This window comes from Haliotis cracherodii, unplaced genomic scaffold, assembly GCF_022045235.1.
Source record: "Haliotis cracherodii isolate W230 unplaced genomic scaffold, xgHalCrac1.p SCAF_24, whole genome shotgun sequence".
Classification (NCBI taxonomy): domain Eukaryota; kingdom Metazoa; phylum Mollusca; class Gastropoda; order Lepetellida; family Haliotidae; genus Haliotis; species Haliotis cracherodii.
Genome location: NW_027266280.1, coordinates 147,610 through 172,849, shown reverse-complemented (window position 1 = coordinate 172,849; position 25,240 = coordinate 147,610). Strand labels below are relative to the sequence as shown.

Below are 25,240 nucleotides of genomic sequence, written 5' to 3'. Positions count from 1 at the left end.
CACTACTTCAATACAACCTCCTTACAACCATATGACACCTCCGTGCAACCTCCAAGCAACCTCCATGCAACCTTCATGCAACCTCCATACAACTACTATACAACCTCTATCCAATCTCTATACAACCTCTATACAACCTCAATGCAACCTCCTTGCAACCTCCATGCAACCTCCATACAATATCCATACAACATCCATGCACCTTAATGCAACCTCCATACAACTTCTACACAACGTCCATAAAACATTCATACAACCTCTTCACAACCTTCATACAACCTCCATACAATCTCCATGCAACCTCCATACCACCTCTACACAACGTCCATGCAGCCTCCATAGAACCTCCATTGAACTCCCATACTACCTCGACGCAACCTCCATACAACCTCCATACAACCTCAATACAACCTCCATACAAGCTCCATGCAACCTTCATACAACCTCCATACAACCTCAATGCAACCTCCATACAACTTCTACACAACCTCCATACAACTTTCATGCAACTTCCATAAACCTCTACACAACCTCCATGCAACCTACACAACGTCCATACAACTTCAAGTGGGGCACGGGTGGCCCAGTCGTCTGAGGCGCCGCGATTCGCTGTGCAGAGTTGCGTCCCTTCGGCACGCCAGAAACTTATGATTGTGGGTTCGAATCCCGGTTTGCCCCGATTATGTTTCTAGGTTTGTCAGCACCAGACCCGTGCTCGTGGGTTTCATCGAAGTGGTAAACGTCCGAGACCTGCATCACTTCGGGCTTTCCTCCCACATTAAGCTGACACGCAGTGATATAACTGGAATACTATAAAAAGCGGCGTTAAACCCAACTCACCTACTCACCATACAACTAACATGCAACTTCAAAACAACCTCCATCCAACCTCCTTGTAACCTTCATAAAACCTCCATGCAACCTCCATTGAACTTCCATACTAGCTCTACGCAACCTCCTTACAACCTCCATGCTATCTCTATACAACCTCAATGCAACCTCCGTACAATCCCCATATAATCTCCATGCAACCTCCATACAACCCCGATACAATCTCCATGCACCCTCCATACAACTTCTACACAACCTCCATACAACCTCCATGCAACTTCCAAAAACGTCTTCACAACCTCTATACAACCCCCTGATGAGATTCAAGTCACCTACTCAGGGTGTTCAGGATGAGGTGGTCAGAAGAAAGTGTCCAGGATCAGGTGTTCAGCTGAGGGTGTTCAGGATCAGGGTGTTCAAGGATCGAGGATCTATACCGAAAAGTCGCCATTACAGAAATAAAAGAAGTTGTTATCAATAAATTGGAAGTATTTTGTAGTGATGACATTACATGACTGAGGAAAGGAACTTCCAATAAACAGCCCAAGAAGCCGATGAGCACAGTACTATTGTGAAGAAACATATTAAACAGTCTTTAAACTATTCATGCTTCTCATTTAAATTAACATTCAAATTGTTTTCATTTTTTAAAATTAAGTTGTTTCCAATTCAATATCTTTCAGGTTGTGACAATGTCACATCCTCTGACAATGTCACGGAAGAGGCATGCTTTGAGTGTAAAGCTCAAATCATCAACCTGTTATTCGACGATCTGCTGGATCAACTCCAAGTATTGAAAAACCTGTCGGATACAGATTGCAAAGGTACTTTACTTGGAAGCAGTTTTGAATACTTTGTCGGCAGCCATTTATTGGGTGGCTGAGAAACAATTCTAATCCAAATATTCACAGATGGGGTCAATTCTGGGTTACTGAAGACCAATTCTAACCCGACTTTTCACGGGCACATAAACAGTGACTAAATGTATAACGCATGTAACATAATTATGTTCTGTACACTGCCTGACTCATTGGAAGGAGTAGTTCAGTTCTCTCTTCCACTCAAATACTACTTCCTGTTACATTGTTTCGTGATTTGTAATGTCTAAGTCATGCAAACTTCATTGAAGCGAATATCACAGTTAATATTTAATCATGTCAAAATGCATAAAATAGATATCGTTTTGCAGATTGCTCCTTCATAGTGGCAGCAGACTCGAAGCTGGTTGCTCTTAACCGTTTCAACACGACCCTTAGTATTGAATCCATAGTCAATGCTGGAGGCATCGTCGGAGTCGACGGCAACGTGACCTATTTCACTACTTATGACAGTGGGGAGACCAAGCTAGTCACCAGGAACTGTGATGGGGAAGAGGTGGAACTGACGACCTATCCATCAGGTGCGCTCTACAATTACGTCAAAATGATGCCGCCTTTTGAATCAAATTACACAGTTCGAGAAAATAAAATGATAATGACTGTAAAGTAGATAACAAACCCTATTATTGTATGCCATTTCGTCAAGTCTATGCAGTTACTATAATGATCTTACCAACTTAGTTTGACCTGGACCAATTGTAAGTTTTGATTAGTTTACAATCGTCCAAAATACAATCGCTTTGAGATTGTGATGGAGATTGCAACAGAAGGCTAAAGCCACGATCTTCAGGATTTAGAGAATTGGAAGCATCGAAATTGGCTTTTGCAAGCGAGCACCAGTCTTAGCGCACCGATTGTCATGTGGCTATGTTCAAGCGTGGGAGTTATGATCGTCTTGGGGTTAAGATCGCTTTGTAGTCTTCAGTCCAAGTTGTCCAACTCCCAATCGTTCTCTGTGCCTTAGCTTTGGTACCTCCTAATCTGCTGACTGACCCGGGTTTGCTACCAGGAATACAGCCCTTCTGACAATCTGGCTAATGCAGAAGGCTGCAGTGTATGGGAGTCTTCACATTCTCCGAAAGATTTTGGGTTGGTTCGATGAGTCAGCGCTTCCTGAAAGAAGTCCCATTCGCTGTCTGGGCTGCGTGTAGAGGGGGCAAGGGCCCTGAGCTGATGATGACCTAACCAGCCTGACTGTTTCAGGATCACAAAAACCCTCTGTGCTGTATTTTTTTTAATCTCAAACTGTAAATAATAATAAACACACCAATAATGCCTGCTTAACATGGAAGTAAGAAGTGAATGTGAATGAATGCCAGTGTCTCTTTAACATAGAAGGGCAAGGTGATTGTGTGTGAATGAGAGTGGTAGTGTCTAACGTTTAAGATGTACTCCTAAGAAAGTTGCGCAACATGATTGATTGTCTAAGTTAGAGATTAATGTAAAAGCAAATTAAGTGCAAAACAACGAAAAGTGACACAAAAGGCACGGAACAATGATGGAGAAGGACAGGTAGAAACACATACACCATTGAACACATCGTGCAAAAAGCACTTCATCAATTCACAACGTTTAGTCATTGTGGGATATCCATACACGATTTAGTAATGTTGCCATTGACAAATGACTCGACTACGTTAATGCCGAAGAATATACTGCTCTTCTGCCCGTAAAGCCAGTTCACATTAATCCCGAGGCTGACCTTGGCGACCATAAACACATCTCCAAAGAATGCCCTAAACATGTTCACTCGGACTGAGGTCCCATGAACTCGCTGTCCACGAGATGTTTTTGCCTGGAGGATATCAGTCACGAGTCTTGCTCGATGTGAGCGGGTGTTATCATTCGTGAAGGTGAAGAGAGGCCCACCTTGCCAGAGGAACGATGTGTGGTAATATCATATTTTTAAACTATGGCAGTCATGCTATCCTGTCAACAGATCGGTTCTTCAGGCACCGTGGAAGCCACCCCACACCATAAAGACGATCGTGTTCCGTAGTGGCACAGTTGGCATAGTGTTCCACCTCCAAGACGATCGTGTTCCGTAGTTGCACAGTTGGCATAGTGTTCAACCTCCAAGACGATCGTGTTCCGTAGTGGCACAGTTGGCATAGTGTTCCACCTCAAAGACGACCATGTTCTGTATTGGTACAGTTGGCATAGCGTTCAACCTCCAAGACGATCGTGTTCCGTAGTGGTAAAGTTGGCATAGCGTTCAACCTCCAAGACGACCATGTTCCGTCGTGGTACAGTTAGCATAGCATTCCACCTCCAAGACGATCGTGTTCTGTATTGGTACAGTTGGCATAGCATTCCTACTCCAAGACGATCGTGTTCCGTAGTGGTACAGTTGGCATAGCGTTCCAACTCTTAGACGATCATGTTCTGTATTGGTACAGTTGGCATAGCGTTCAGCCTCCAAGACGATCGTGTTCTGTGGTGGTACAGTTGGCATAGAGTTCCACCTCCAAGACGATCGTGTTCTGTGGTGGTACAGTTGGCATAGGATTCCACCTCCAAGACGATCGTGTTCTGTGGTGGTACATTTGGCATAGCCCACTTCCAAGACGATCTTGTTCTGTGGTGGTACAGTTGGCATAGCGTTTAAACCTCCAAGACGATCGTGTTCTGTGGTGGTACAGTGGGCATAGCGTTCCACCTCCAAGACGATCGTGTTCTGTGGTTGTACAGTTGGCATAGCGTTCCATCTCCAAGACGATCGTGTTCTGTGGTGGTAAAGTTGGCATAGCGTTCCACCTCCAAGACGATCGTGTTCTGTGGTGGTACAGTTGGCATAGCGTTCCACCTCCAAGACGATCATGTTCTGTGGTGGTAAAGTTGGCATAGAGTTCTACCTCCACGACGATCGTGTTCTGTGGTGGTACAGTTGGCATAGCGTTCCACCTCCAAGACGATCGTGTTCTGTGTTGGTACAGTTGGCATAGCGTTCCACCTCCAAGACGATCGTGTTCTGTGGTGGTACAGTTGGCATAAGATTCCACCTCCAAGACGATCTTGTTCAGTGGTGGTACAGTTGGCATAGGATTCCACCTCCAAGACGATCGTGTTCTGTGGTGGTACAGTTGGCATAGCGTTCCACCTCCAAGACGATCGTGTTCCGTGGTGGTACAGTTGGCATAGGATTCCACCTCCAAGACGATCGTGTTCTGTGGTGGTACAGTTGGCATAGGATTCCACCTCCAAGACGATAGTGTTCTGTGGTGGTAATGTTGGCATAGCCCACTTCCAAGACGATCTTGTTCTGTGGTGGTACAGTTGGCATAGGATTCCACCTCCAAGACGATCGTGTTCTGTGGTGGTACAGTTGGCATAGCGTTCCACCTCCAAGACGATCGTGTTCCGTGGTGGTACAGTTGGCATAGGATTCCACCTCCAAGACGATCGTGTTCTGTGGTGGTACAGTTGGCATAGGATTCCACCTCCAAGACGATAGTGTTCTGTGGTGGTAATGTTGGCATAGCCCACTTCCAAGACGATCTTGTTCTGTGGTGGTACAGTTGGCATAGAGTTCCACCTCCAAGACGATCGTGTTCTGTGGTGGTACAGTGGGCATAGCGTTCCACCTCCAAGACGATCGTGTTCTGTGGTGGTACAGTTGGCATAGCGTTCCATCTCCAAGACGATCGTGTTCTGTGGTGGTACAGTTGGCATAGCGTTCCACCTCCAAGACGATCGTGTTCTGTGGTGCTACAGTTGGCATAGTGTTCCACCTCCAAGACGATCGTGTTCTGTGGTGGTACAGTTGGCATAGGATTCCACCTCCAAGACGATCGTGTTCTGTGGTGGTACAGTTGGCATAGAGTTCCACCTCCAAGGCGATCATGTTCTGTGGTGGTACAGTTGGCATAGCGTTTCACCTCCAAGACGATCATGTTCTGTGGTGGTAAAGTTGGCATAGCGTTCCACCTCCAAGACGATCGTGTTCTGTGGTGCTACAGTTGGCATAGTGTTCCACCTCCAAGACGATCGTGTTCTGTGGTGGTACAGTTGGCATAGGATTCCACCTCCAAGACGATCGTGTTCTGTGGTGGTACAGTTGGCATAGAGTTCCACCTCCAAGGCGATCATGTTCTGTGGTGGTACAGTTGGCATAGCGTTTCACCTCCAAGACGATCATGTTCTGTGGTGGTAAAGTTGGCATAGCGTTCCACCTCCAAGACGATCGTGTTCTGTGGTGGTACAGTTGGCATAGAGTGCCACCTCCAAGACGACCGTGTTGTGTGGTGGTACAGTTGGCATAAGATTCCACCTCCAAGACGATCGTGTTCCGTAGTGGTAAAGTTGGCATAGCGTTCAACCTCCAAGACGACCATGTTCCGTCGTGGTACAGTTAGAATAGCATTCCACCTCCAAGACGATCGTGTTCTGTATTGGTACAGTTGGCATAGCATTCCTACTCCAAGACGATCGTGTTCCGTAGTGGTACAGTTGGCATAGCGTTCCACCTCTAAGACAATCATGTTCTGTATTGGTACAGTTGGCATAGCGTTCAGCCTCCAAGACGATCGTGTTCTGTGGTGGTACAGTTGGCATAGAGTTCCACCTCCAAGACGATCGTGTTCTGCATTGGTACAGTTGGCTTCGCGTTCCACCTCCAAGACGATCGTGTTCCGTAGTGGTATAGTTGGCATAGCGTTCCACCTCCAAGACGATCGTGTTCCGTAGTGGTACAGTTGGCATAGCGTTCCACCTCCAAGACGATCGTGTTACGTAGTGGTACAGATTGCATAGCGTTCCACCTCCAAGACGATCATGTTGTGTGGTGGTACAGTTGGCATAGCGTTCAACCTCCAAGACGATCTTGTTTTGTGGTGGTACAGTGGGCATAGCGTTCCACCTCCAAGACGATCGTGTTCTGTGGTGGTACAGTTGGCATAGCGTTCCACCTCCAAGACGATCGTGTTCTGTGGTTGTACAGTTGGCATAGCGTTCCACCTCCAAGACGGTCATGTTCTGTGGTGGTACAGTTGACATAGCGTTTAAACCTCCAAGACGATCGTGTTCTGTGGTTGTACAGTTGCCATAGCGTTCCACCTCCAAGACGATCGTGTTCTGTGGTGGTAAAGTTGGCATAAGATTCCACCTCCAAGACGATCATGTATGGGGTGGTTCAGTTGGCATAGAGTTCTACCTCCAAGACGATCGTGTTCTGTGGTGGTACAATTGGCATAGCGTTCCACCTCCAAGACGATCGTGTTCTGTGGTGGTAAAGTTGGCATAGAGTTCCACCTCCAAGACGATCATGTTCTGTGGTGGTACAGTTGGCATAGCGTTCCACCTCCAAGACGATTGTGTTCTGTGGTTGTACAGTTGGCATAGCGTTCCACCTCCAAGACGATCGTGTTCTGTGGTGGTACAAATGGCATAGCGTTCCACCTCCAAGACGATCGTGTTCTGTGGTGGTACAGTTGGCATAGCGTTCCACCTCCAAGACGATCATGTATGGGGTGGTTCAGTTGGCATAGAGTTCTACCTCCAAGACGATCGTGTTCTGTGGTGGTACAGTTGGCATAGCGTTCCACCTCCAAGACGATCGTGTTCTGTGGTGGTACAGTTGGCATAGCGTTCCACCTCCAAGACGATCGTGTTCTGTGGTGCTACAGTTGGCATAGGATTACACAACCAAGACGATCGTGTTCTGTGGTGGTACAGTTGGCATAGGATTCCACCTCCAAGACGATCGTGTTCTGTGGTGGTACAGTTGGCATAGCCCACTTCCAAGACGATCTTGTTCTGTGGTGGTACAGTTGGCATAGCGCTCCACCTCCAAGACGATCGTGTTCTGTGGTGGTACAGTGGGCATAGTGTTCCACCTCCAAGATGATCATGTTCTATGGTGGTACAGTTGGCATAGCGGTCCATCTCCAAGATGATCTTGTTCTGTGGTGGTACAGTTGGCATAGCCCACCTCCAAGACGATCTTGTTCTGTGGTGGTAAAGTTGGCATAGAGTTCTACCTTCAAGACGATCATGTTCTGTGGTGGTACAGTTGGCATAGCGTTCCACCTCCAAGACGATCGTGTTACGTAGTGGTACAGATGGCATAGCGTTCCACCTCCAAGACGATCATGTTCTGTGGTGGTACAGTTGGCATAGCGTTCCACCTCCAAGACGATCTTGTTCTGTGGTGGTACAGTGGGCATAGCGTTCCACCTCCAAGACGATCGTGTTCTGTGGTGGTACAGTTGGCATAGCGTTCAACCTCCAAGACGATCGTGTTCTGTGGTTGTGCAGTTGGCATAGCGTTCCACCTCCAAGACGATCATGTTCTGTGGTGGTACAGTTGACATAGCGTTCCACCTCCAAGACGATCGTGTTCTGTGGTGGTACAGTTGGCATAGCCCACCTCCAAGACGATCTTGTTCTGTGGTGGTAAAGTTGGCATAGAGTTCTACCTTCAAGATGATCATGTTCTGTGGTGGTACAGTTGGCATAGCGTTCCACCTCCAAGACGATCGTGTTCTGTGGTGGTACAGTTGCCATAGCGTTCCACCTCCAAGACGATCGTGTTCTGTGGTGGTACAGTTGGCATAAGATTCCACCTCCAAGACGATCGTGTTCTGTGGTGGTACATTTGGCATAGCGTTCCACCTCCAAGACGATCATGTTCTGTGGTGGTACAGTTGGCATAGTGTTCCACCTCCAAGACGATGGTGTTCCGTGGTGGCAAAGTTGGCATAGCGTTCCACCTCCAAGACGATCGTGTTCTGTGGTGGTACAGTTGGCATAGCGTTCCACCTCCAAGACGATCGTGTTCTGTGGTGGTAAAGTTGGCATAGCGTTCCATCTCCAAGACGATCATGTTCTGTGGTGGTACAGTTGGCATAGGATTCCACCTCCAAAACGATTGTGTTCTGTGGTTGTACAGTTGGCATAGCGTTCCACCTCCAAGACGATCGTGTTCTGTGGTGGTACAAATGGCATAGCGTTCCACCTCCAAGACGATCGTTTTCTGTGGTGGTACAGTTGGCATAGCGTTCCACCTCCAAGACGATCATGTATGGGGTGGTTCAGTTGGCATAGAGTTCTACCTCCAAGACGATCGTGTTCTGTGGTGGTACAGTTGGCATAGGATTCCACCTCCAAGACGATCGTGTTCTGTGGTGGTACAGTTGGCATAGCGTTCCACCTCCAAGACGATCGTGTTCTGTGGTGGTACAGTTGGCATAGGATTCCACCTCCAAGACGATCGTGTTCTGTGGTGGTACAGTTGGCATAGCCAACTTCCAAGACGATCTTGTTCTGTGGTGGTACAGTTGTCATAGCGTTCCACCTCCAAGACGATCGTGTTCTGTGGTGGTACAGTGGGCATAGTGTTCCACCTCCAAGACGATCGTGTTCTATGGTGGTACAGTTGGCATAGCGGTCCATCTCCAAGATGATCTTGTTCTGTGGTGGTACAGTTGGCATAGCTCACCTCCAAGACGATCTTGTTCTGTGGTGGTAAAGTTGGCATAGAGTTCTACCTTCAAGACGATCATGTTCTGTGGTGGTACAGTTGGCATAGCGTTCCACCTCCAAGACGATCATGTTCTGTGGTGGTACAGTTGGCATAGCGTTCCACCTCCAAGACGATCGTGTTCTGTGGTGGTACAGTTGCCATAGCGTTCCACCTCCAAGACGATCGTGTTCTGTGGTGGTACAGTTGGCATAAGATTCCACCTCCAAGACGATCGTGTTCTGTGGTGGTACATTTGGCATAGCGTTCCACCTCCAAGACGATCATGTTCTGTGGTGGTACAGTTGGCATAGTGTTCCACCTCCAAGACGATCGTGTTCAGTGGTGGTAAAATTGGCATAGCGTTCTACCTCCAAGACGATCGTGTTCTGTGGTGGTAAAGTTGGCATAGCGTTCCACCTCCAAGACGATCGTGTTCTGTGGTTGTACAGTTGGCATAGCGTTCCACCTCCAAGACGATCGTGTTCTGTGGTGGTGAAAATGGCATAGCGTTCCACCTCCAAGACGATCGTGTTCTGTGGTGGTACAGTTGGCATAGCGTTCCACCTCCAAGACGATCGTGTTCTGTAGTTGTACAGTTGGCATAGCGTTCCACCTCCAAGACGATCATGTTCTGTGGTGGTACAGTTGGCATAGCGTTCCACCTCCAAGACGATCGTGTTCTGTGGTTGTACAGTTGGCATAGCGTTCCACCTCCAAGACGATCGTGTTCTGTGGTGGTACAAATGGCATAGCGTTCCACCTCCAAGACGATCGTGTTCTGTGGTGGTACAGTTGGCATAGCGTTCCACCTCCAAGACGATCATGTATGGGGTGGTTCAGTTGGCATAGAGTTCTACCTCCAAGACGATCGTGTTCTGTGGTGGTACAGTTGGCATAGCGTTCCACCTCCAAGACGATCGTGTTCTGTGGTGGTACAGTTGGCATAGCGTTCCACCTCCAAGACGATCTTGTTCTGTGGTGCTACAGTTGGCATAGGATTCCACCCCCAAGACGATCGTGTTCTGTGGTGGTACAGTTGGCATAGGATTCCACCTCCAAGACGATCTTGTTCTGTGGTGGTACAGTTGGCATAGCCCACTTCCAAGACGATCTTGTTCTGTGGTGGTACAGTTGGCATAGCGTTCCACCTCCAAGACGATCGTGTTCTGTGGTGGTACAGTGGGCATAGTGTTCCACCTCCAAGACGATCGAGTTCTGTGGTGGTACAGTTGGCATAGCGTTCCACCTCCAAGACGATCGTGTTCTGTGGTGGTACAGTTGGCATAGAGTGCCACCTCCGAGACGACCGTGTTGTGTGGTGGTACAGTTGGCATAAGATTCCACCTCCAAGACGATTGTGTTCTGTGATGGTACAGTTGGCATACCGTTCCACCTCCAAGACGATCATGTTCTGTGGTGGTACAGTTGGCATAGTTTTCCACCTCCAAGATGATCATGTTCTGTGGTGGTAAAGTTTGCATAGCGTTCCACCTCCAAGACGATCGTGTTCTGTGGTGGTACAGTTGGCATAGAGTTCCACCTCCAAGACGATCGTGTTCTGTGGTGGTACAGTTGGCATAGCGTTCCACCTCCAAGACGATCGTGTTCTGTGGTTGTACAGTTGGCACAGCGTTCCACCTCCAAGACGATCATGTTCAGTGGTGGTACAGTTGGCATAGCGTTCCACCTCCAAGACGATCATGTATGGGGTGGTTCAGTTGGCATAGAGTTCTACCTCCAAGGCGATCTTGTTCTGTGGTGGTACAGTTGGCATAGCGTTCCACCTCCAAGACAATCGTGTTCTATGGTGGTACAGTTGGCATAGGATTCCACCTCCAAGACGATCGTTTTCTGTGGTGGTACAGTTGGCATAGAGTTCCACCTCCAAGGCGATCATGTTCTGTGTTGGTACAGTTGGCATAGCGTTCCACCTCCAAAACGATCATGTTCTGTGGTGGTAAAGTTGGCATAGCGTTCCACCTCCAAGACGATCGTGTTCTGTGGTGGTACAGTTGGCATAGAGTTCCACCTCCAAGACGATCGTGTTGTGTGGTGGTACAGTTGGCATAAGATTCCACCTCCAAGACGATTGTGTTCTGTGGTGGTACAGTCGGCATACCGTTCCACCTCCAAGACGATCATGTTCTGTGGTGGTACAGTTGGCATAGTGTTCCACCTCCAAGACGATCATGTTCAGTGGTGGTAAAGTTGGCATAGCGTTCCACCTCCAAGACGATCGTGTTCTGTGGTGGTACAAATGGCATAGCGTTCCACCTCCAAGACGATCGTTTTCTGTGGTGGTACAGTTGGCATAGCGTTCCACCTCCAAGACGATCATGTATGGGGTGGTTCAGTTGGCATAGAGTTCTACCTCCAAGACGATCGTGTTCTGTGGTGGTACAGTTGGCATAGCGTTCCACCTCCAAGACGATCGTGTTCTGTGGTGGTACAGTTGGCATAGCGTTCCACCTCCAAGACGATCGTGTTCTGTGGTGGTACAGTTGGCATAGGATTCCACCTCCAAGACGATCGTGTTCTGTGGTGGTACAGTTGGCATAGCCAACTTCCAAGACGATCTTGTTCTGTGGTGGTACAGTTGTCATAGCGTTCCACCTCCAAGACGATCGTGTTCTGTGGTGGTACAGTGGGCATAGTGTTCCACCTCCAAGACGATCGTGTTCTATGGTGGTACAGTTGGCATAGCGGTCCATCTCCAAGATGATCTTGTTCTGTGGTGGTACAGTTGGCATAGCTCACCTCCAAGACGATCTTGTTCTGTGGTGGTAAAGTTGGCATAGAGTTCTACCTTCAAGACGATCATGTTCTATGGTGGTACAGTTGGCATAGCGTTCCACCTCCAAGACGATCATGTTCTGTGGTGGTACAGTTGGCATAGCGTTCCACCTCCAAGACGATCGTGTTCTGTGGTGGTACAGTTTCCATAGCGTTCCACCTCCAAGTCGATCGTGTTCTGTGGTGGTACAGTTGGCATAAGATTCCACCTCCAAGACGATCGTGTTCTGTGGTGGTACATTTGGCATAGCGTTCCACCTCCAAGACGATCATGTTCTGTGGTGGTACAGTTGGCATAGTGTTCCACCTCCAAGACGATTGTGTTCAGTGGTGGTAAAATTGGCATAGCGTTCTACCTCCAAGACGATCGTGTTCTGTGGTGGTAAAGTTGGCATAGCGTTCCACCTCCAAGACGATCGTGTTCTGTGGTTGTACAGTTGGCATAGCGTTCCACCTCCAAGACGATCATGTTCTGTGGTGGTACAAATGTCATAGCGTTCCACCTCCAAGACGATCGTGTTCTGTGGTGGTACAGTTGGCATAGCGTTCCACCTCCAAGACGATCGTGTTCTGTAGTTGTACAGTTGGCATAGCGTTCCACCTCCAAGACGATCATGTTCTGTGGTGGTACAGTTGGCATAGCGTTCCACCTCCAAGACGATCGTGTTCTGTGGTTGTACAGTTGGCATAGCGTTCCACCTCCAAGACGATCGTGTTCTGTGGTGGTACAAATGGCATAGCGTTCCACCTCCAAGACGATCGTGTTCTGTGGTGGTACAGTTGGCATAGCGTTCCACCTCCAAGACGATCATGTATGGGGTGGTTCAGTTGGCATAGAGTTCTACCTCCAAGACGATCGTGTTCTGTGGTGGTACAGTTGGCATAGCGTTCCACCTCCAAGACGATCGTGTTCTGTGGTGGTACAGTTGGCATAGCGTTCCACCTCCAAGACGATCTTGTTCTGTGGTGCTACAGTTGGCATAGGATTCCACCCCCAAGACGATCGTGTTCTGTGGTGGTACAGTTGGCATAGGATTCCACCTCCAAGACGATCTTGTTCTGTGGTGGTACAGATGGCATAGCCCACTTCCAAGACGATCTTGTTCTGTGGTGGTACAGTTGGCATAGCGTTCCACCTCCAAGACGATCGTGTTCTGTGGTGGTACAGTGGGCATAGTGTTCCACCTCCAAGACGATCGAGTTCTGTGGTGGTACAGTTGGCATAGCGTTCCACCTCCAAGACGATCGTGTTCTGTGGTGGTACAGTTGGCATAGAGTGCCACCTCCAAGACGACCGTGTTGTGTGGTGGTACAGTTGGCATAAGATTCCACCTCCAAGACGATTGTGTTCTGTGATGGTACAGTTGGCATACCGTTCAACCTCCAAGACGATCATGTTCTGTGGTGGTACAGTTGGCATAGCGTTCCACCTCCAAGACGATCATGTTCTGTGGTGGTAAAGTTTGCATAGCGTTCCACCTCCAAGACGATCGTGTTCTGTGGTGGTACAGTTGGCATAGAGTTCCACCTCCAAGACGATCGTGTTCTGTGGTGGTAAAGTTGGCATAGCGTTCCACCTCCAAGACGATCGTGTTCTGTGGTTGTACAGTTGGCACAGCGTTCCACCTCCAAGACGATCATGTTCAGTGGTGGTACAGTTGGCATAGCGTTCCACCTCCAAGACGATCATGTATGGGGTGGTTCAGTTGGCATAGAGTTCTACCTCCAAGGCGATCTTGTTCTGTGGTGGTACAGTTGGCATAGCGTTCCACCTCCAAGACAATCGTGTTCTATGGTGGTACAGTTGGCATAGGATTCCACCTCCAAGACGATCGTTTTCTGTGGTGGTACAGTTGGCATAGAGTTCCACCTCCAAGGCGATCATGTTCTGTGGTGGTACAGTTGGCATAGTGTTCCACCTCCAAGACGATCATGTTCAGTGGTGGTAAAGTTGGCATAGCGTTCCACCTACAAGACGATCGTGTTCTGTGGTGGTAAAGTTGGCATAGAGTTCCACCTCCAAGACGATCGTTTTCTTTGGTGGTACAGTTGGCATAGCGTTCCACCTTCAAGACGATCATGTTCTGTGGTGGTACAGTTGGCATAGCGTTCCACCTCCAAGACGACCGTGTTCTGTTGTGGTACAGTTGGCATAGGATTCCACCTCCAAGACGATTGTGTTCTGTGGTGGTACAAATGGCATAGCGTTCCACCTCCAAGACGATCGTGTTCTGTGGTGGTAAAGTTGGCATAGCGTTGAACCTCCAAGACGATCATGTATGGGGTGGTTCAGTTGGCATAGAGTTCTACCTCCAAGACGATCGTGTTCTGTGGTGGTACAGTTGGCATAGCGTTCCACCTCCAAGACGATCATGTATGGGGTGGTTCAGTTGGCATAGAGTTCTACCTCCAAGACGATCGTGTTCTGTGGTGGTACAGTTGGCATAGCGTTCCACCTCCAAGACGATCGTGTTCTGTGGTGGTACAAATGGCATAGCGTTCCACCTCCAAGACGATCGTGTTCTGTGGTGCTAAAATTGGCATAGGATTCCACCCCCAAGACGATCGTGTTCTGTGGTGGTACAGTTGGCATAGGATTCCACCTCCAAGACGATCGTGTTCTGTGGTGGTACAGTTGGCATAGCGTTCCACCTCCAAGACGATCGTGTTCTGTGGTTGTACAGTTGGCACAGCGTTCCACCTCCAAGACGATCATGTTCAGTGGTGGTACAGTTGGCATAGCGTTCCACCTCCAAGACTATCATGTATGGGGTGGTTCAGTTGGCATAGAGTTCTACCTCCAAGGCGATCGTGTTCTGTGGTGGTACAGTTGGCATAGCGTTCCACCTCCAAGACAATCGTGTTCTATGGTGGTACAGTTGGCATAGGATTCCACCTCCAAGACGATCGTTTTCTGTGGTGGTACAGTTGGCATAGAGTTCCACCTCCAAGGCGATCATGTTCTGTGGTGGTACAGTTGGCATAGCGTTCCACCTCCAAAACGATCATGTTCTGTGGTGGTAAAGTTGGCATAGCGTTCCACCTCCAAGACGATCGTGTTCTGTGGTGGTACAGTTGGCATAGAGTTCCACCTCCAAGACGATCGTGTTGTGTGGTGGTACAGTTGGCATAAGATTCCACCTCCAAGACAATTGTGTTCTGTTGTGGTACAGTCGGCATACCGTTCCACCTCCAAGACGATCATGTTCTGTGGTGGTACAGTTGGCATAGTGTTCCACCTCCAAGACGATCATGTTCAGTGGTGGTAAAGTTGGCATAGCGTTCCACCTACAAGACGGTCGTGTTCTGTGGTGGTAAAGTTGGCATAGAGTTCCACCTCCAAGACGATCGTTTTCTTTGGTGGTACAGTTGGCATAGCGTTCCACCTTCAAGACGATCATGTTCTGTGGTGGTACAGTTGGCATAGCGTTCCACCTCCAAGACGACCGTGTTCTGTGGTGGTACAGTTGGCATAGGATTCCACCTCCAAGACGATTGTGTTCTGTGGTGGTACAAATGGCATAGCGTTCCACCTCCAAGACGATCGTGTTCAGTGGTGGTAAAGTTGGCATAGCGTTGAACCTCCAAGACGATCATGTATGGGGTGGTTCAGTTGGCATAGAGTTCTACCTCCAAGACGATCGTGTTCTGTGGTGGTACAGTTGGCATAGCGTTCCACCTCCAAGACGATCATGTATGGGGTGGTTCAGTTGGCATAGAGTTCTACCTCCAAGACGATCGTGTTCTGTGGTGGTACAGTTGGCATAGCGTTCCACCTCCAAGACGATCGTGTTCTGTGGTGGTACAAATGGCAAAGCGTTCCACCTCCAAGACGATCGTGTTCTGTGGTGCTACAGTTGGCATAGGATTCCACCCCCAAGACGATCGTGTTCTGTGGTGGTACAGTTGGCATAGGATTCCACCTCCAAGACGATCGTGTTCTGTGGTGGTACAGTTGGCATAGCCCACTTCCAAGACGATCGTGTTCTGTGGTGGTACAGTTGGCATAGCGTTCCACCTCCAAGACGATCGTGTTCTGTGGTGGTACAGTGGGCATAGTGTTCCACCTCCAAGACGATCGTGTTCTATGGTGGTACAGTTGGCATAGCGGTCCATCTCCAAGATGATCTTGTTCTGTGGTGGTACAGTTGGCATAGCCCACCTCCAAGACGATCTTGTTCTGTGGTGGTAAAGTTGGCATAGAGTTCTACCTTCAAGACGATCATGTTCTGTGGTGGTACAGTTGGCATAGCGTTCCACCTCCAAGACGATCGTGTTCTGTGGTGGTACAGTTGCCATAGCGTTCCACCTCCAAGACGATCGTGTTCTGTGGTGGTACAGTTGGCATAAGATTCCACCTCCAAGACGATTGTGTTCTGTGGTGGTACATTTGGCATAGCGTTCCACCTCCAAGACGATCGTGTTGTGTGGTGGTACAGTTGGCATAGGATTCCACCTCCAAGACGATTGTGTTCTGTGGTTGTACAGTTGGCATACCGTTCCACCTCCAAGACGATCATGTTCTGTGGTGGTACAGTTGGCATAGCGTTCCACCTCCAAGACAATCATGTTCTGTGGTGGTAAAGTTGGCATAGCGTTCCACCTTCAAGACGATCGTGTTCTGTGGAGGTACAGTTGGCAGAGAGTTCTACCTCCAAGACGATCGTGTTCTGTGGTGGTACAGTTGGCATAGCGTTCCACCTCCAAGACGATCGTGTTCTGTGGTGGTACAGTTGGCATAGCGTTCCACCTCCAAGACGATCGTGTTCTGTGGTGGTAAAGTTGGCATAGATTTCCACCTCCAAGACGATCGTGTTGAGTGGTGGTACAATTGGCATAAGATTCCACCTCCAAGACGATTGTGTTCTGTGGTGGTACAGTTGGCATACCGTTCCACCTCCAAGACGATCATGTTGTGTGGTGGTACAGTTGGCATAGTGTTCCACCTCCAAGACGATCATGTTCAGTGGTGGTAAAGTTGGCATAGCGTTCAGCCTCCAAGACGATCGTGTTCTGTGGTTGTACAGTTGGCACAGCGTTCCACCTCCAAGGCGATCATGTTCAGTGGTGGTACAGTTGGCATAGCGTTCCACCTCCAAGACGATCATGTATGGGGTGGTTCAGTTGGCATAGAGTTCTACCTCCAAGACGAACGTGTTCTGTGGTGGTACAGTTGGCATAGCGTTCCACCTCCAAGACGATCGTGTTCTATGGTGGTACAGTTGGCATAGGATTCCACCTCGAAGACGATCGTTTTCTGTGGTGGTACAGTTGGCATAGAGTTCCACCTCCAAGGCGATCATGTTCTGTGGTGGTACAGTTGGCATAGCGTTCCACCTCCAAAACGATCATGTTCTGTGGTGGTACAGTTGGCATAGCGTTCCACCTCCAAGACGATCGTGTTCTGTGGTGGTACAGTTGGCATAGAGTTCCACCTCCAAGACGATCGTGTTGTGTGGTGGTACAGTTGGCATAAGATTCCACCTCCAAGACGATTGTGTTCTGTGGTGGTACAGTTTGCATACCGTTCCACCTCCAAGACGATCATGTTCTGTGGTGGTACAGTTGGCATAGTGTTCCACCTCCAAGACGATCATGTTCAGTGGTGGTAAAGTTGGCATAGCGTTCCACCTACAAGACAATCGTGTTCTGTGGTGGTACAGTTGGCATAGAGTTCCACCTCCAAGACGATCGTTTTCTTTGGTGGTACAGTTGGCATAGCGTTCCACCTTCAAGACGATCATGTTCTGTGGTGGTACAGTTGGCATAGCGTTCCACCTCCAAGACGACCGTGTTCTGTGGTGGTACAGTTGGCATAGGATTTCACCTCCAAGACGATTGTGTTCTGTGGTGGTACAAATGGCATAGCGTTCCACCTCCAAGACGATCGTGTTCAGTGGTGATAAAGTTGGCATAGCGTTGAACCTCCAAGACGATCAAGTATGGGGTGGTTCAGTTGGCATAGAGTTCTACCTCCAAGACGATCGTGTTCTGTGGTGGTACAGTTGGCATAGTGTTCCACCTCCAAGACGATCATGTATGGGGTGGTTCAGTTGGCATAGAGTTCTACCTCCAAGACGATCGTGTTCTGTGGTGGTACAGTTGGCATAGCGTTCCACCTCCAAGACGATCGTGTTCTGTGGTGGTACAAATGGCATAGCGTTCCACCTCCAAGACGATCGTGTTCTGTGGTGCTACAGTTGGCATAGGATTCCACCCCCAAGACGATCGTGTTCTGTGGTGGTACAGTTGGCATAGGATTCCACCTCCAAGACGATCGTGTTCTGTGGTGGTACAGTTGGCATAGCCCACTTCCAAGACGATCGTGTTCTGTGGTGGTACAGTTGGCATAGCGTTCCACCTCCAAGACGATCGTGTTCTGTGGTGGTACAGTGGGCATAGTGTTCCACCTCCAAGACGATCGTGTTCTATGGTGGTACAGTTGGCATAGCGGTCCATCTCCAAGATGATCTTGTTCTGTGGTGGTACAGTTGGCATAGCCCACCTCCAAGACGATCTTGTTCTTTGGTGGTAAAGTTGGCATAGAGTTCTACCTTCAAGACGATCATGTTCTGTGGTGGTACAGTTGGCATAGCGTTCCACCTCCAAGACGATCATGTTCTGTGGTGGTACAGTTGGCATAGCGTTCCACCTCCAAGACGATCGTGTTCTGTGGTGGTACAGTTGCCATAGCGTTCCACCTCCAAGACGATCGTGTTCTGTGGTGGTACAGTTGGCATAAGATTCCACCTCCAAGACGATCGTGTTCTGTGGTGGTACATTTGGCATAGCGTTCCACCTCCAAGACGATCGTGTTGTGTGGTGGTACAGTTGGCATAAGATTCCACCTCCAAGACGATTGTGTTCTGTGGTGGTACAGTTGGCATACCGTTCCACCTCCAAGACGATCATGTTCTGTGGTGGTACAGTTGGCATAGCGTTCCACCTCCAAGACAATCATGTTCTGTGGTGGTAAAGTTGGCATAGCGTTCCACCTTCAAGACGATCGTGTTCTGTGGTGGTACAGTTGGCATAGAGTTCTACCTCCAAGACGATCGTGTTCTGTGGTGGTACAGTTGGCATAGCGTTCCACCTCCAAGACGATCGTGTTCTGTGGTGGTACAGTTGGCATAGCGTTCCACCTCCAAGACGATCGTGTTCTGTGGTGGTAAAGTTGGCATAGATTTCCACCTCCAAGACGACCGTGTTGAGTGGTGGTACAATTGGCATAAGATTCCACCTCCAAGACGATTGTGTTCTGTGGTGGTACAGTTGGCATACCGTTCCACCTCCAAGACGATCATGTTGTGTGGTGGTACAGTTGGCATAGTGTTCCACCTCCAAGACGATCATGTTCAGTGGTGGTAAAGTTGGCATAGCGTTCCACCTCCAAGACGATCGTGTTCTGTGGTTGTACAGTTGGCACAGCGTTCCACCTCCAAGACGATCATGTTCAGTGGTGGTACAGTTGGCATAGCGTTCCACCTCCAAGACGATCATGTATGGGGTGGTTCAGTTGGCATAGAGTTCTACCTCCAAGACGAACGTGTTCTGTGGTGGTACAGTTGGCATAGCGTTCCACCTCCAAGACGATCGTTTTCTTTGGTGGTACAGTTGGCATAGCGTTCCACCTTCAAGACGATCATGTTCTGTGGTGGTACAGTTGGCATAGCGTTCCACCTCCAAGACGACCGTGTTCTGTGGTGGTACAGTTGGCATAGGATTCCACCTCCAAGACGATTGTGTTCTGTGGTGGTACAAATGGCATAGCGTTCCACCTCCAAGACTATCGTGTTCAGTGGTGATAAAGTTGGCATAGCGTTGAACCTCCAAGACGATCAAGTATGGGGTGGTTCAGTTGGCATAGAGTTCTACCTCCAAGACGATCGTGTTCTGTGGTGGTACAGTTGGCATAGTGTTCCACCTCCAAGACTATCATGTATGGGGTGGTTCAGTTGGCATAGAGTTCTACCTCCAAGACGATCGTGTTCTGTGGTGGTACAGTTGGCATAGCGTTCCACCTCCAAGACGATCGTGTTCTGTGGTGGTACAAATGGCATAGCGTTCCACCTCCAAGACGATCGTGTTCTGTGGTGCTACAGTTGGCATAGGATTCCACCCCCAAGACGATCGTGTTCTGTTGTGGTACAGTTGGCATAGGATTCCACCTCCAAGACGATCGTGTTCTGTGGTGGTACAGTTGGCATAGCCCACTTCCAAGACGATCGTGTTCTGTGGTTGTACAGTTGGCACAGCGTTCCACCTCCAAGACGATCATGTATGGGGTGGTTCAGTTGGCATAGAGTTCTACCTCCAAGACGAACGTGTTCTGTGGTGGTACATTTTGCATAGCGTTCCACCTCCAAGACGATCGTGTTCTATGGTGGTACAGTTGGCATAGGATTCCACCTCCAAGACTATCGTTTTCTGTGGTGGTACAGTTGGCATAGAGTTCCACCTCCAAGGCGATCATGTTCTGTGGTGGTACAGTTGGCATAGCGTTCCACCTCCAAAACGATCATGTTCTGTGGTGGTAAAGTTGGCATAGCGTTCCACCTCCAAGATGATCGTGTTCTGTGGTGGTACAGTTGGCATAGAGTTCCACCTCCAAGACGATCGTGTTGTGTGGTGGTACAGTTGGCATAAGATTCCACCTCCAAGACGATTGTGTTCTGTGGTGGTACAGTTTGCATACCGTTCCACCTCCAAGACGATCATGTTCTGTGGTGGTACAGTTGGCATAGTGTTCCACCTCCAAGACGATCATGTTCAGTGGTGGTAAAGTTGGCATAGCGTTCCACCTACAAGACGATCGTGTTCTGTGGTGGTACAGTTGGCATAGAGTTCCACCTCCAAGACGATCGTTTTCTGTGGTGGTACAGTTGGCATAGCGTTCCACCTTCAAGACGATCATGTTCTGTGGTGGTACAGTTGGCATAGCGTTCCACCTCCAAGACGACCGTGTTCTGTGGTGGTACAGTTGGCATAGGATTTCACCTCCAAGACGATTGTGTTCTGTGGTGGTACAAATGGCATAGCGTTCCACCTCCAAGACGATCGTGTTCAGTGGTGGTAAAGTTGGCATAGCGTTGAACCTCCAAGACGATCAAGTATGGGGTGGTTCAGTTGGCATAGAGTTCTACCTCCAAGACGATCGTGTTCTGTGGTGGTACAGTTGGCATAGTGTTCCACCTCCAAGACGATCATGTATGGGGTGGTTCAGTTGGCATAGAGTTCTACCTCCAAGACGATCGTGTTCTGTGGTGGTACAGTTGGCATAGCGTTCCACCTCGAAGACGATCGTGTTCTGTGGTGGTACAAATGGCATAGCGTTCCACCTCCAAGACGATCGTGTTCTGTGGTGCTACAGTTGGCATAGGATTCCACCCCCAAGACGATCGTGTTCTGTGGTGGTACAGTTGGCATAGGATTCCACCTCCAAGACGATCGTGTTCTGTGGTGGTACAGTGGGCATAGTGTTCCACCTCCAAGACGATCGTGTTCTATGGTGGTACAGTTGGCATAGCGGTCCATCTCCAAGATGATCTTGTTCTGTGGTGGTACAGTTGGCATAGCAGTCCATCTCCAAGATGATCTTGTTCTGTGGTGGTACAGTTGGCATAGCCCACCTCCAAGACGATCTTGTTCTGTGGTGGTAAAGTTGGCATAGAGTTCTACCTTCAAGACGATCGTGTTCTGTGGTGGTACAGTTGGCATAGCGTTCAACCTCCAAGACGATCGTGTTCTGTGGTGGTACAGTTGGCATAGCGTTCCACCTCCAAGACGATCGTGTTCTGTGGTGGTACAGTTGCCATAGCGTTCCACCTCCAAGACGATCGTGTTCTGTGGTGGTACAGTTGGCATAAGATTCCACCTCCAAGACGATCGTGTTCTGTGGTGGTACATTTGGCATAGTGTTCCACCTCGAAGACGATCGTGTTGTGTGGTGGTACAGTTGGCATAAGATTCCACCTCCAAGACGATTGTGTTCTGTGGTGGTACAGTTGGCATACTGTTCCACCTCCAAGAGGATTGTGTTCAGTGGTGGTAAAGTTGGCATAGCGTTCCACCTTCAAGACGATCGTGTTCTGTGGTGGTACAGTTGGCATAGAGTTCTACCTCCAAGACGATCGTGTTCTGTGGTGGTACAGTTGGCATAGCGTTCCACCTCCAAGACGATCGTGTTCTGTGGTGGTACAGTTGGCATAGCGTTCCACCTCCAAGACGATCGTGTTCTGTGGTGGTACAGTGGGCATAGTGTTCCACCTCCAAGACGATCGTGTTCTATGGTGGTACAGTTGGCATAGCGGTCCATCTCCAAGATGATCTTGTTCTGTGGTGGTACAGTTGGCATAGCCCACCTCCAAGACGATCTTGTTTTGTGGTGGTAAAGTTGGCATAGAGTTCTACCTTCAAGACGATCATGTTCTGTGGTGGTACAGTTGGCATAGCGTTCAACCTCCAAGACGATCGTGTTCTGTGGTGGTACAGTTGGCATAGCGTTCCACCTCCAAGACGATCGTGTTCTGTGGTGGTACAGTTGCCATAGCGTTCCACCTCCAAGACGATCGTGTTCTGTGGTGGTACAGTTGGCATAAGATTCCACCTCCAAGACGATCGTGTTCTGTGGTGGTACATTTGGCATAGTGTTCCACCTCGAAGACGATCGTGTTGTGTGGTGGTACAGTTGGCATAAGATTCCACCTCCAAGACGATTGTGTTCTGTGGTGGTACAGTTGGCATACTGTTCCACCTCCAAGACGATCATGTTCTGTGGTGGTACAGTTGGCATAGCGTTCCACCTCCAAGAGGATTGTGTTCAGTGGTGGTAAAGTTGGCATAGCGTTCGGCCTTCAAGACGATCGTGTTCTGTGGTGGTACAGTTGGCATAGAGTTCTACCTCCAAGACGATCGTGTTCTGTGGTGGTACAGTTGGCATAGCGTTCCACCTCCAAGACGATCGTGTTCTGTGGTGGTACAGTTGGCATAGCGTTCCACCTCCAAGACGATCGTGTTCTGTGGTGGTACAGTTGGCATAGATTTCCACCTCCAAGACGATCGTGTTGAGTGGTGGTACAGTTGGCATAAGATTCCACCTCCAAGACAATTGTGTTCTGTGGTGGTACAGTTGGCATACCGTTCCACCTCCAAGACGATCATGTTGTGTGTTGGTACAGTTGGCATAGTGTTCCACCTCCAAGACGATCATGTTCAGTGGTGGTAAAGTTGGCATAGCGTTCCACCTCCAAGACGATCGTGTTCAGTGGTGGTAAAGTTGGCATAGCGTTCCACCTCCAAGACGATCATGTATGGGGTGGTTCAGTTGGCATAGAGTTCTACCTCCAAGACGATCGTGTTCTATGGTGGTACAGTTGGCATAGCGTTCCACCTCTAAGACGATCGTGTTCTGTGGTGGTACATTTGGCATAGTGTTCCACCTCCAAGACGATCGTCTTCTGTGGTTGTACAGTTGGCATAACGTTCCACCTCCAAGACGATCGTGTTCTGTGGTGGTACATATGGCATAGCGTTCCACCTCCAAGACGATGGTGTTCAGTGGTGGTACAGTTGGCATAGCGTTCCACCTCCAAGACGATCATGTATGGGGTGGTTCAGTTGGCATAGAGTTCTACCTCCAAGACGATCGTGTTCTGTGGTGGTACAGTTGGCATAGCGTTCCACCTCCAAGACGATCATGTTCTGTGGTGGTACAGTTGGTATAGCGCTCCACCTCCAAGACGATCGTGTTCTGTGGTGGTACAGTTGGCATAGAGTTCCACCTCCAAGACTATCGTGTTGTGTGGTGGTACAGTTGGCATAAGATTCCACCTCCAAGACGATCGTGTTCTGTGGTGGTACAGTTGGCATAGAGTTCCACCTCCAAGGCGATCATGTTCTGTGGTGGTACAGTTGGCATAGCGTTCCACCTCCAAGACGATCATGTTCTGTGGTGGTAAAGTTGGCATAGCGTTCCACCTCCAAGACGATCATGTTCTGTGGTGGTACAGTTGGCATAGAGTTCCACCTCCAAGGCGATCATGTTCTGTGGTGGTAAAGTTGGCATAGCGTTCCACCTCCAAGACGATCGTGTTCTGTGGTGGTACAGTTGGCATAGAGTTCCACCTCCAAGACGATCGTGTTCTGTGGTGGTACAGTTGGCATAGCGTCCCACCTCCAAGACGATCATTTTCTGTGGTGGTACAGTTGGCATAGCGTTCCACCTCCAAGACGATCGTGTTCAGTGGTGGTAAAGTTGGCATAGGATTCCACCTCCAAGACGATCGTGTTCAATGGTGGTACAGTTGGCATAGGATTCCACCTCCAAGACGATCGTGTTCTGTGGTGGTACAGTTGGCAAATCCCACTTCCAAGACGATCTTGTTCTGTGGTGGTACATTTGGCATAGCGTTCCACCTCCAAGACGATCGTGTTCTGTGGTGGTACAGTGGGCATAGCGTTCCACCTCCAAGACGATCGTGTTCTATGGTGGTACAGTTGGCATAGCGGTCCATCTCCAAGATGATCTTGTTCTGTGGTGGTACAGTTGGCATAGCGTTCCACCTCCAAGACGATCGTGTTCTGTGGTGGTACAGTTGGCATAGCGTTCCACCTCCAAGACGATCATGTTCTGTGGTTGTACAGTTGGCATAGAGTTCCACCTCCAAGACGATCGTGTTCTGTGGTGGTTCAGTTGGCATAGCGTTCCACCTCCAAGACGATCGTGTTCTGTGGTGGTACAGTTGGCATAGCGTTCCACCTCCAAGACGGTCGTGTTCTGTGGTGGTACAGTTGGCATAGAGTTCCACCTCCAAGACGATCATGTTCTGTGGTGGTACAGTTGGCATAGCGTTCCACCTCCAAGACGATCGTGTTCTGTGGTGGTTCAGTTGGCATAGCGTTCCACCTCCAAGACGATCGTGTTCTGTGGTGGTACAGTTGGCATAGAGTTCCACCTCCAAGACGATCGTGTTCTGTGGTGGTACAGTTGGCATAGCTTTCGGCGTTGTTCCTCCCAACTCAGCCCTGGAGTCGTTACATTCCTGGGAGTGTCTGGAATCGTATGTGAACATTTCCGAACTGTTGACCCTCCAATTATTTAAAGCAAATGAATGCTCGTATTGAGATTCGTTACTCGTGCTTCAAGAACATTTTACATGTTTTTTTTCAAGGATGGGTGTATCTGATCAATTGTTTCTTAATCCATGCACCGTGATTTTTTTCTGTCACGTGTAGTTACTTGTTCGCTTAACGTCCTATTTGTTGCAGCATCATTTCA

General features: G+C 49.1%; 1 protein-coding gene across 1 annotated transcript in view; it reads left to right on the top strand.

Moving 5' to 3' along the window:
* The window catches only part of LOC139472479 (uncharacterized), a 91,578-nt gene that overhangs the window by 29,164 nt on the left and 37,174 nt on the right, over positions 1-25,240 (top strand). Inside the window, exons 2-3 of the mRNA XM_071254955.1 lie at positions 1,515-1,655; positions 2,021-2,230. Of these exons, the coding sequence (XP_071111056.1) occupies positions 1,515-1,655; positions 2,021-2,230 (351 nt within the window). The remainder of the gene's footprint in view (positions 1-1,514; positions 1,656-2,020; positions 2,231-25,240) is intronic.